The sequence below is a fragment of the Mauremys reevesii genome, linkage group 20 (genome assembly GCF_016161935.1).
Source record: "Mauremys reevesii isolate NIE-2019 linkage group 20, ASM1616193v1, whole genome shotgun sequence".
Classification (NCBI taxonomy): Eukaryota; Metazoa; Chordata; order Testudines; family Geoemydidae; genus Mauremys; species Mauremys reevesii.
Window position 1 is genome coordinate 21737101 of NC_052642.1, and position 13040 is coordinate 21750140.

Consider the following 13040-nt stretch of genomic DNA (forward strand, 5'->3'; position numbering starts at 1 on the left):
TCTTTATATTTCTGTCTTTCAACTCTCTGTAGCCTTTTAAGGCAAGCCGTGTGCTCTAGCGCCTGGGGGTCAAGAGAAGTTTGTTCCATATCTGGTTCTTCTACTGACCTGCTGTGTAATTCTGGACTAGTAACTTCACCTTCAGGTGCTTCTGTTTCTCCCATGTATTAAATGGGGCTGGTTACATCCTCCTTGATTAAAAAAACAAAAAAAACAAAAAAAAACCAAAAAAACAAAACTTTGAGCTATACAGATAAGGGCTGTATCTGAGCTAAGTATTCTACATTAATGACTTGTTTTAAAAAAAAATGATTATTTGCATTTCTTTTATCTTTGACTGAGACTTTTGGTAGCCTACTTGTGCCAAGACCATACTTGGTTTTTCTCTGAGCATAACATTAACATGATACTTGGCAGAAATTGGAATTTGGAATATTTTCCAATGATTTTGTTTTAATTTATAACTTTAAGCATTAGCAAATAATTGTGTGGGTTCTGAGTTTTCAGTGGTATATTGAGTACCATGTATTTCACAGGAACACTAGTTCAGCCTTCAAGGCTATTTCAGAGATTGTGTCTGGATACTTTAATAGGTGACAGTTTCCTGTTAGACCTCCCCACAACATGGCCTTGTGTGTAGCTGGACAATTTATAGTTCAAGAGTGTGGAGAACCAATGTTAACCGAGGGGCTTGAACACAGGACTGGGCATCAGAAACTCCCAACTTCTAATGATGGTTCTGGCATGGCACTGACTTGCATTGTGGCTCAGGTCATGTCATTTAACATCTGTTTCTCCATCTGTAAAATGGAGATGAGAATTTGTTTACATCATTTGGATTTTGGGAGCACTGCTCAGTGTTTGAAGTAATTTTGAAGAGAATATTACATAAACATATTATAGTGATTCTATGATGTGTGGCATGGGAAGTGAAATACTCCAGCATTTACAGATGTATGAGGACAAAGGGGTTCCTACTTTCCATGAAAATCTTCAGATTAAAATATGCTACCAAAATACTCTCTAAGAATCAAGAATTTAGAAACTGTCATTTTATCCCAAGTCCTGTCGGGGGACTGGCTCTTTTGTACAATCAGGCAGAACAGAGTTTTTTATTGCAGTAAAAACGTTGACTGTTTAGTGGGCGAATACAGATGAACCTTTTAGAAATAGCCTGGCTTCTTAGAATATTTATTGTCCAGAATACTTTGCAGTAAAAACAAGCCTCAAGTTCACATTTATAGTAAACTTAATTTAAAAATGGCTGATGCTGAGTTCAGTAGAATTAATCTGAGTTTAGATTTTTAAAAATTTCACTTTTTCTGGTTGTTCAATATAGCATCATAATTTTAGTGCAGAGATTATAATTTTATATATAAACTTCCTCTATTATTATTTGTCTTTGCATTGGATTATTGCCTTTGTGTTTTACCTGACAAGAGAAGTTGTTGGCATTTTAGAATTCATGGATGGTTGTAGCAACATGCAGCCTGAGAGATTATTCTTGAAAGAAACCATATCTCACGAGCTATTTTTTTTATGTGGGTTCTGCATTGGTTAAATTTTGAAATTGCTTCAGTACAGTAGAAACTGTTTATGAAGACTTGTATATTTAGATACCCACAAAATCAGAATTTGGGGAGTTTGTTGTTGTTTAATCCTGAACTGTGTCAGAGGGATGTTGTATCAGCTGTGAATTGTGCCTTTGGAACTCTCTTCCTCTTGACATCCTTGGGGCCTGATTTATTGAGTATTTTTAAATCAAAGCTCAAAGCTTTGTTGCCTGTTAATGAGAGATAAGAAGTATTTTAGTCTGTTAGACAAGCTCACTGGCAATATTTGTGTGAACTGCACTGTGAGAACTGTCTTCCCTAATGCGGTATTGGACTTGAATTTAGGGGGAAATGGATTACATTATTTTTAGGAAAGCTGGGGAGCAAGTAGCACACAGGATACCAGAGCATGCTATACTTGAGCAGCTGTTTACAAAGCTGATAACATTCATGTGTGTTAACGCAAAACAAGATATGCCAAATTCTGTCATCTTCCATGTTACATAGGAATTTTCCTTTCTGGGAATAAACATTTTGGACATCACATAGGTTTATAGACAAGCCAGTCTTTAACATCTTGCTCTGATAAGAGCATGAAGATTCTTTTCCCACCTCTAGCTCGGTGTAATAGAAACTGACTGCCTCCACAGTCCCAGGCGGCTTTCCCAAATAGCTTGGACAGGCCTTAATGTAAACATATCAATAAATTAATGTGTGATTGGTGCTGAAAGGGCATATCCTGGTCTTTTCTCTGTCTAATGAGTCTCACCGTTTGCTATTTCAGCTTCTGCAGAGCCTGTGGAGACCTCCCGCTGGACAGAAGAAGAAATGGAAATTGCTAAAAAAGGTAATCCTTCTAAAGCTTTGGTTTCACTTCTGATTATTAATTAGTCTCTGCGGTGCTAATTTGAGTGAATGAGGTGGGGGACTCACTTTCGTTCTATGTTTGAAAGGAGCTTTTTCTTAGAAGCAGATTTCCATACTAAGCAAACCAATCTTCCAAACATGCAGATTTAGATGTTTTTGTTGGCTTTCCCAATCTGTTGGAAAAGCTATTTGGTTTCAGTTTACAGCTATGGCCATCAACAGTCTGATAGAAAATGGTTTTACAAAACAGTCTCTGTATAATTATGAAACTGATGTGAATGAAAATTTGATTCTGAAATTTGCTCTAACACCCTCTTACAAGTCACATAAATACTCTTTCCATTAGATGGATTCTTTTATCTGAAATGGGAGTTTACATTGTAACTTTGGCAAATTTTAATGTACCAATTGATTACTACTTACCAAAAATAAAGTCTTTAAGCTGCACCATTCGTGTTATTGTATTGGTGCTGCTACTGGGGATTTGTCATCACAACAGCTGTTTGAGCAGTGGTTCTCAAACATTTGTACCCTTTCACATAGCAAACCTCTGAGTGCAATTTCTCTCCCTCCCCCTTAAATGTATAAAAATGTGTTTTTAATTTATAACACCATTATAAATGCTGGAGGAAAAGCAGGGTTTGGTGTGGAGGCTGACAGCTTGTGACCCCCTCCATGCAGTAACCTTGCGACCCCCTGAAGGGTCCCGACCTCCAGGTTGAGAACCCCTGTGTTTGAGCATTGTCATCTGGAGAGGCAACTGTGCTGACAGCTTTCTAACAGCACTAGTTAATTCTTGCTAAATATATTTTTAATTTACTTTTTCTATAGTAAGTCTGAAAACCTAGCTAATGAGCACATGGGAGGGAATGTGCTTACTGGTTCTCTTTCAGATATTGGCAAAACTTTAGAATGGGATCGCTTCAGAGGCATCCTGCTATGCTTTATGAAGTGCAGGGCTTTTCATCTGTTGGGTGGGTTCGTTATTGCAACAAGAGTCATTTTAAGGACAGTGTGATTTACCTCATTTTCTTGCATCTGTGTTTGTGTTTTTAAAGTGGAATTTGTGTGTGGTTTACTTGATTTCTGGTTAGCCTGATTATTTATCATGGTAAATACTAAGCTTGCATTTTGTTTGAACAGGGTTAGTGGAACATGGTCGCAACTGGGCAGCAATAGCCAAAATGGTTGGAACTAAAAGTGAAGCTCAGTGTAAAAACTTCTACTTCAACTATAAAAGAAGACATAATCTGGACAACCTCCTTCAACAGCACAAACAGAAAGTGAGTAAATCATATTGGATTAAACAATTTTTGGAGAGAATTGGGTTTGGTCTAACGTTAGGCATTGAGGCTCACAATAGAAACTTCAGCATCCCATTTTGTTTCATTTCACCTGTTTGTGCTCTGCAAGAGAAACGTTCTCGCACTTGGTGCTGCTTTTCATTGCCCGGGTAGATAAACAGTTTCAAGGTATTGGTCACTTTAAATTTAAAGGTAGTAATATTATTTTGCATTTTTGGTATAATACATTTCCTCCTGAGGAATTCCAAAGTGTGTTGCAAAGTCACCTGTATAGAGGGCTTCATCCACCAAGAACATCTTTGGATTGAAACATGTAGGTATTAGACAACACCAACAGTGCAAAACGGGTTCGGATGGCCAGTGAAACATCAGCAACTTAATGCTGCTGCACATACAACTGAAGTAAAATGCCAAGGGTGGGGATTTTGAAAAGCACAGTGCTGGCCTAACTTAAGTCAATATCAGCAGGAGCAGTTTGACTTAAGTGGGAGCAGAGTTAGGCCAGTGCTTACAGCCTTGGAAAATGAGTGGATTAGGGCACAATGACACTGGTTGGCGTTACTTAGGTATGTTAATGTGAAATAACTACTGGTTCTGCGTGTATCTGAAAGCTTTTGTGCATTTGGCAATACTGTATTCGTCTTTGGCCCCCTGCAGTACTGCCTGAGTTGAAACAAGGTGTAAATCAGTCCAGAAAGAAACATCATTGCTAATTAGGGGATCTTTAACTTCTAAATCTGATATAAAGTGGGGAGAGAATGCATTTAAAATTAATATATGGAGGTTTTCAAGATGGAGTAAATCTCAATTCTTTCTGCCTTAGTCTTCACGAAGGCCTCGTGAGGAGCGGGATGTATCACAGTGTGAAAGCGTGGCGTCAACAGTCTCTGCTCAGGAGGATGAAGATATTGAAGCATCCAATGAAGAAGAGAATCCAGAAGACAGTGAGGGTAATTACTGAAATGTCAGAATTGGTTCGGAAGGAAACTCCTACTAGCACTAAAATGATCCACCATTTTAATTGCCTGTGATGTTTGACCACCTGCAGAAGTTGTCACTTAAAATGATCAAAAAGTTGCACTCTAATTAAAATAGTCCAGTGGAGTTTTCAGACTCTTACTGTAGGGTTGAAGTTTAGCAGGTGGGATTACTATATCTGTCTGAATAAACTTAAGCTCAAAGCTGACTGTGAAGAGTTACAAAAGGATTTCACACAACTGGGTGAAGGGCAACAAAATGGCAGATGAAATTCAGTACTGATAAGTGCGATGTAATGCATGTTGGAAAACATAATCCCAACTATACATACAAAATGACTGGATCTAAATTAGCTACTACCACTCAAGAAAGAGATCTTGGAGTTATTGCGGATAGTTCTCTGAAAACATCTGCTCAATGTGCAGCAGCAGTGAAAAAAGCTAACAATATTAAGAATCATTAGGAAAGAGGCTAAATTATAAAACAGAAAATATCATAATGCGAGTATATAAATCCATGGTATGCCCACTCCTTGAATACTGCATGCATGCAGTTTTGGTTGCCTCATCTCAAACAAGATGTATTAGAATTGGAAAAGTACAGAGAAGGGCAGCAAAAATGATCAGGTGTATGGACCATCTCCCATAGGAGGAGAGATTAAAAAGACTGGGACTGTTCAGCCTAGAGAAGAGATGACTAAGGGGCAATATCATAGAGGTCTATAAAGTCATGAATGATGTGGGGAACATGAATAGGGAAGTGTTATTTACCTCTTCACATAATACAAGAATTAGGGGTCACCCAATGAAATTAACAGGCAATAGGTTTAACACAAACATAAGGAAGTACTTCTTCACGCAACACACAGTCAACCTATGGAACTCATTGCCAGGAAATGTTGTGAAGACCAAAACTATAACTTGATTCAAAAAAGAAATAGGTAAGTTCATGGAGGATAGGTCTGTCAATGACTATTAGCTGTGATAGTCAGGGACAAAACCCCATCCTCTGGGTGTCCCTAAACCTCTGACTGCCAGGAGCTGAGACTGAACAACAGGCGAATGGTTCATCTTATAAATTGCTGTGTTCTGTTCCTTCCCTCTGAAACATCTGATACAGGCCACTGTTGGAAGACAGGATATTGGTCTCTATGGACTACTGGTCTGACCCAGTGTTTTTAACTTGATCGTATGACAGCAAATGGCAGCATAAAACTGCCCTTGTTTAAAAAACAAAACCAAACCATGGTGAATCATTAATTTATAGTCTTTAGCTAGTAACTAGCCTCTGAAAAGTTTCAGGCAGGCAAATACTTACCAGCTTTTTATGTTGGCTGCAACTGTTCATAATTGCAGACTCACTATCAAATCTGTATTTGGCCATCTTTATGTAGAACTGCATTCAGTAACATTCATAAACTGTGAATCAGAATATTTGACTTAATGTCCCATGCCGCTGATGTCTGCATGTTCAGAAAATTGTCCATCTTTATAAAAGCCAATAATTAGTAATGAGGTTTTTCAAATCATGGAGAAGCTTTAACAAGTTAGAATCTATGAGTCTTCAAATTTTACCACATCCATGTGTTTTAACATAGAAGATTAAAAACCCTTTTGGTGAATTTGTCCATTAAAACCTGTGAAGTTCCTTTGCTTTGTGGTTCTGTTTAAACAGAACCACTGTCATTTTACCAGGTGTGTACTTTGTCTATAAAAGGTTACGTATGTTAAATGACAGTTGAGAGAACCTAAACCTTTCAGTTAACATGTAGGTTGTACGGTGTTCTATCTACTTTACAGTAGACATCAGTTGAATGGGAAGGGCAAGTAGATGCTCTTTCTAAAAATACCAAAAGCTTGTGAGGATGTTATATTTGAACTAAATATTTCCTGTAAAAATGTTTTTTAAAGCAGTGAGTACTGATATATTTAAATAAGACTTCTGAATAGAATATGTTGTGCTATATTATGCAACCATGGCTCTCCCTTAGCATTTGTAGTTTATATTAAACTTTATTACATTTTTGTTAGGCAATTTTGCCTTAAGGTTCCAGTTTACTGAAGTTATTTCTGTGGGACAATGACTAGAATGAAAGATGAATAAAAGTTACCATTTATTTTAAAATGGTACAAAATGTTGTTAATAATACTACTTTACAATTCTTGCTATAGATTGAAAGCCCTAGTTTGTCACTAGCTGTGGTGCACAGCATTGTTTTCTGAAAATTTGTCAACTCTGCTGTGTGAAAGCCAATAGCAGACTTTTTATGTTGCATCCTGTGTTTCAGTGGCTGGATTCCAGTTCTACCCTGTCTAGCCTGTGGCTAATACCTAAAGCTAAAATAAGTTTTGAAAGAGAGATTTCTGCGATATGCAATAAATCTGTGTAATTCATGTTTGAAAATGAGTTGCTTGGATTGTTCAAAAACTATTAAAAGCTACCCATGTAAAGTCATCACTTGCATTAGGTGTGAAATTAAGTGGTGAATGATTTCTTGGGGCAGGGGCTTGTAGTCGTATTTGTACTGTGGGATACCTAGTATATTTGTGGATGCTGTAAAATGAGAGCAATTGTTCGCTGTCTGTTAGAGCTTGTTAATTATATTCTGAGTGCTTATGCAAGAATGTCTTTCAGGTGCTGAAAATAGTTCAGATACAGAGAGTGCTCCATCTCCTTCACCAGTGGAAGCTTCCAAACCCAGTGAAGACGCTATGTCTGAAAGCTCTGCTTCTAGGATAACCACTGAGACAACAGCAGAACAAGAATCTGCCATTAAAACTATACCTAGCACATCCTCCTCCTCGGCAGCTCAAAGTACACAAACAGCTGAAAATCAGAATATTGAGCTGCAAGTTAAGGAAGAAATAAGTAATGAGGCAGAGGAGCCAATGGAGATGGACAGTAGAAGCCACCCAGCTGAAGCTAAGCCTGTGCTCAACCTTCCAGTGCATACCAAAGCAGAACCTGTAGATGCTGAAATGAGGTTACCAGAGAATATTCAAGTGAAAATAGAGAGTGATACCAAAGAGAGGGATTTGGAGAAACCCAAGGAAAAGTCAGAACCTGAAGAAATGGACTTTAGCCTGTCACAGCAGAGTAATACAGCAAGACCAGAGCCCAATTCAGACAATGATTCTAGTGCTACTTGTAGTGCTGATGAAGATGTTGATGGGGAACCTGAAAGACACAGGTGAGTTTAATTATTCAATTATGAGAAAGACATTAATTTAACCTTAGAAAAGGTGGGTGAGGTAATTATTGGACCAATTTCTGTTGCTGAGAGAGACAACCCAAATCCTACTTGGGATGTCTATGACAAAGGATATTCAGTTACATTTAAACTATTAGATCTCTCTCTCTCTGCTCTTTCTCTGTGTGTATATATACACACACACGGAAAACATTCTTTTTAAAAATCCTTTTATGTAACTGGAAGACGCATTGTTAACGCAAAATATGGAACACTTTCTATGTTTGTATGTTCTTCATTTTACCACTAACACTCACTCAACTCCCTGGTTTCAACTTTGAGATTTTTAGTGTGTGCGCACATGCACGTGTGTACAATAAAAATATTTTGTAGTTTAAACATTAAAAGCCATTTTTCAAATGGCTTATTTGGCACCATGTTCTGAATTCTGCTTTCCAGAATGTGGACAAGTGTCATGAGTGATGCTGCTGCTTGGTTCTACAAGCGGTATCCACTCCTACTGGGAAAAGGGGCTTTCAGGAAGAAAGGTATATGCTCTTTCAGAAAGGAGAGTCTTAATTCTTAAGAGCAGTGAGGGAAAATGTTGATCTAACAGTATGCCCAAAACCCAGACAAAATAGCTGTCTTCAGCAAGGAAAATTATAGTCTGAATTCTCTGTGATAGTTTGGTGGATGGCCAGCCATCAAAAACCACACTCCTGCCTGGAAAGCTAAAGGAGGAGGGAAATTAAGCCATCTGGGGTCTGTGCCGAGAATAGGTTACATGTACATGTTAAGCAGTTCTGTGGAAAGGATAGCACCTTATTGAAAACAATGAGAGAAACTTTCCAAAGCATAACAAAAGGCTAGATACTCCTGACAGGAGTCTCCATAATATGTAATCCTGTGTTTCTCTTCTGAGGGTTGGGGAGAAACTATTGTTGCTTCAAGATTTTCTGGCACACAACATAACTGTTGTTCAAAAACCAGTTAAGGCAGGCAGTGATCTACCCCAAAACTAAAGTGGTAATTTGAAAAAATCTTTCCCACATCTGTCTTCTAAGAAAATTGGAGAGAATTCTCATTTTAGTTAAACTGTAAAGTGGTTTTGACACAATGCATTATATACAATGACACAAATCCAGAAAAATATATTTTGAATGTTCTTTATTATAACTTTAATTAGTTTGAGAGTGTGATGTAATGGAAAGTTCATCTGCTTTATGTGGAAAGCTGTGATGATTCCTCATTCATAGAAGAGATTATTCTGAGTTATGCTAGTATGTTACTGTACCTGAAGAAGCAGAGACCCAGAATTTCCCCTATTCTTTCTAAGTGTATAGGTTCTTATACCACACTCATCGCTCGAGTATCTGAGCACATTCCAGTAGTGCATTAAGCAACTGTGACATGCAACGTCTGTCACATGTTTGTTCTCATATCCTCTCCCCAGGGAGAGAAGTGTGTTCAGGGAGTGTCTTGTTTTGGTAGGGTTTTATTAAATATACTTGTTGCTGTGTGTTACATTTAATCCTGCCTTCTTTAGGAAATGTACCATGCGCTTGGAGCGGAAGGTGGTGATTGGTCTTAGTTCCAGAGTCTTGTACTGGTCATCAAGAAAACTGTGTCTCTGCACAGACAAGCTTTAGGCTTTATTGTAGAGAGTTCTATGGTGCCAGAGGATTGATGATGTTGACCACAATCTTCTAGGTGTCCTGAGCTGAGGCCACTGAATCCCTTGAAAATAAGGACTGAGACCTTGAACTTGGTTTAAAAAAAAAAATAATAATTCTGTGGGAAGCCAGCGTAGGGAGTGGAGGGCATGTCTGATGTGCCTGAGGTTACCTGTGTTGCTGAGGAGACACATTGCAGTGTTCTGTATTAGTTGGAGTTTCCTAAATGCTGCAGTCTTCATGCCCAGGTATATTGCATTGCTGTAGTCCAGTGAAGAAGTGATAAAGGTTTGAATAATTGAGCTCATTTCTTTGCTCACCAGGGTGGAACAGTCTCCTAGCCAACTGGAGATGATACAAAGCATTACTCGTGGATGCTGCTATGTGGAAGCTTAGTGTTAGTGAGGAATCAGAGTACTCAGACCTGGACTATGGACCAAATTGACCAATTGTGGTTATGTACTTTCAACCAAAGGAAACTGCACACCCTTAATTGTTTTCCTTTACCTGCCAGCATCATCGCTGTCTTGCTCAGGTTCAGCCTCATCTGTGAGCTGATCTTGTCCAAGCCTGGGGCTGTTTTGGTGGTAGTGTGGTCTCATGTTGTGAAGGATAGGTAAAGATGTGTGTCGTCTGCATTTTGCTGGCATTTGAGTACATGTCATCTGACCAGTTCACATAGTGGCTGCATGTAGGTGTTGAATGGGACTGGAGAGAGAACTGATCTTTGTGGGACTCCACATTTGAGGGTGTCTAGTGGTGAAGGTGAAGTTTCCAATCACTGTTTGTTGGTATTTCCTTGGACTCCTGCCGCCTCTCTCAGGCATACTGGCAGTGACAGTGACACCTGGCAAAATGGTGACAATAGATTTGTTGAACTCTAGGAATTGTGTAAAAACTGTGGTGAAGGGTGCTTTACAGATGCACTAGACAGGTTTTAATTAGCATAATAATTCCTAACATGGTAAAGTTGAGAAGAATCTACAAAATGGGATTTCCAATAGGTATTGTCATAATTTATAGGGCAATTCTATTGCTTCCCACATTCTGTGAAACTGTAAGTAATCTTAACTTGCACAGGAGTCGTCCTACACTTAGGCAGTAGTTCATACCACTTGTGTACAAGTGATGATAAACCACATCTTCCTCTCAGATTTAAGCAAAGAATATATTAAAAGTTTTTTATTCCTCTGAGAATGTAGGTAGTCTGCTACAGTTATGATCAAACCTCTAAATTTTATAATTTCTTGATGCATTTTATAGTGGAAGCTCTACCATGTTAAATAGGATTTTTCTCTTCATTTTATTAATTTCTCAGCAGAAAAGTCCTGTAAGTTCCCAGAATTTCAAAATGTAGGGCAAGAGTTCATAGTCTTCTGAAGTGAAGGAGGCTTTATCCCTGGAAATATTTAAAACTAACCTGGATAAACAATTGGAAAAATATAATGTAGAGGAAAAAAAATATATAACACGACTTCTGTCTTAACTGTCACCATTTTATTTCACTCATCAACTAAATAAATTAACAGGCAAATTCTTATTACTGCTGCAGAATTAAGGAATTTAAAATTAGAACATAAGCAGACTTATTGAAATATTGCCATCCACTTGTTCTTGTCTCTGTGCATTGTACTGTGTGCTATTTTGATGTACAAAAGGTTATGTTCTTTTTCAAGTGGCTGCAGCATGTATTCCACTCAGGTTTGGTCTTGTGGGTATTCATGCAACTTTTTGCTTTTACTTGCTCTTTGCTTTTCAGTTATTTAATTCAGTACGGGAGTACTTTTGTTTATAATCCTATCAAGATCTTGCACTTTATCTAGTTTTAATTTTCTGCTCTCTCCTCCTCCAGAATCTTCACTATGGATTCAAAGCCTTCACTGTTAAACCCTACTGGATCTATACTAGTATCCTCCACAATAAAACAAGGGCAGATGGACTTGCAACAACTTCACCATCGAGCTGCTGTAATACCACCTATGGTATGTTCTTAATGTCATTTGAAGGGGAATCTGCAGTATCCATAATTCGTTTTATGTAATATTTTGTTATGAAAAATAGTGAGAACTTGTTTCTTTCTTATCACAGTACATTTGTGATTGAGTTTAAATTACAATGTTAATGCATAACTGTTAGCTTTAAAAACACCCAGAAAAGTTCTGATGCTGCCTTTGAAGTGTATAGAAGTAGATTACATCTTTGACATGGAGCAAGTAGACATGAGTTATTGTCAGCAAAAGAGAGCTACTTTGGTAAATGTTCAGTATGTAATATACAGATGTTGTGTACTTATTTTATTTTTAGGTCTCTTGTAGCCCATGTAATGTATCTATTGGAACACCCATTAGTGGTTATGCTCTCTATCAGCGGCACATTAAAGCTATGCATGAGTCAGCATTGCTGGAGGAGCAGCGCCAGAGGCAGGAGCATATAGATATGGAGTATAGAAGTTCTGCAAGCCCATGTGGCACCTCCAAGAGCCCTAATGTTGAGTGGGAAGGTAGGTGACACTTTTTTTGAAAACTCAAGAACTAAGCAACCCTAGATATTGAAACATGGGTCAACTTCTGGATTATAAACTGCAAGAATCAATTACTGGAATCTACTAGATCCTTTGCTAATGTTTTGTCTCTGTGTATGTTGATCACCAATTTCATGGAATAGGTTTCATACCATAACTAGCAAGCAAATTACAAACTGCCCTATTGTGCCTTACATGTAGTTGTGTGAAGAGAAAAATGCATCCTACTGGAAGCCCTTCTGTTAGGAAAGAGTGTACCAAGAACCTGGTACTGTGGCAAGGCAATAAACTAGTCTAGAATTAATGTGGTGGATGCAGTGATGCTATAGGTGCTGTTGTCTGGACCCCGAATGTTTTGAGAGTCAGTGATAAAATCTCTTCCAATGTTGTACATCCTCGGGTGGACCAACTTGAATCCTTAAATCAAACTTCTTGAGTTAACCTATTGAGAACAAAAGAGAGACAAGGTGAGTGAGGTTACATCTCTTATTGTAGCCCAATTTCTGCTGGAGAAAGAGAGGCGCTTTTCAGCTCCACTGAGTTCTTGAACAAAGATGTCTTCAGAATGTTAATAAACTGAAAACTGTTATTTAGGACAGTGGTTCTCAACCAGGGGTACGTGTACCCATGGGATACGTAGAGGTCATGTTGGGGGTACATCAACTCATCTAGATATTTGCCTAGTTTTACAACAGCTAAATGAAAAGCATTAGCAAAGTCAGTGCAAATTAAAATTTCATACAGACATTGACTTGTTAATACTGCTCTATATACCATACACTGAAATGTAAGTACAATATTTATATTCCAATTGATTTATTTTATAATTATATGGTAAAAATGAGAATGTAAGCAATTTCTTTTTCAGTAACAGTGTTCTGTGAGGCTGTTTTGTATTTTTATGTCTGATTTTGTAAGCAAGTAGTTTTTAAATGAGGTGAAACTTGGGGGTAT

The 13040-nt window shown here is 38.0% G+C and overlaps 1 protein-coding gene across 17 annotated transcripts in view; it reads left to right on the plus strand.

Moving 5' to 3' along the window:
• NCOR1 (nuclear receptor corepressor 1) overlaps positions 1-13040 on the plus strand; it is a 101637-nt gene that overhangs the window by 59234 nt on the left and 29363 nt on the right. For 16 of the 17 annotated variants that reach the window (XM_039507624.1, XM_039507625.1, XM_039507629.1 and 13 more), the window contains 6 exons: positions 2338-2400; positions 3564-3703; positions 4548-4674; positions 7337-7892; positions 11418-11547; positions 11870-12065. In XM_039507624.1, coding sequence (XP_039363558.1) covers positions 2338-2400; positions 3564-3703; positions 4548-4674; positions 7337-7892; positions 11418-11547; positions 11870-12065 — 1212 coding nt within the window. Of the gene's footprint in view, positions 1-2337; positions 2401-3563; positions 3704-4547; positions 4675-7336; positions 7893-11417; positions 11548-11869; positions 12074-13040 lie in introns of those variants that run through there. The other variant, XM_039507639.1, reaches the window with a different exon arrangement.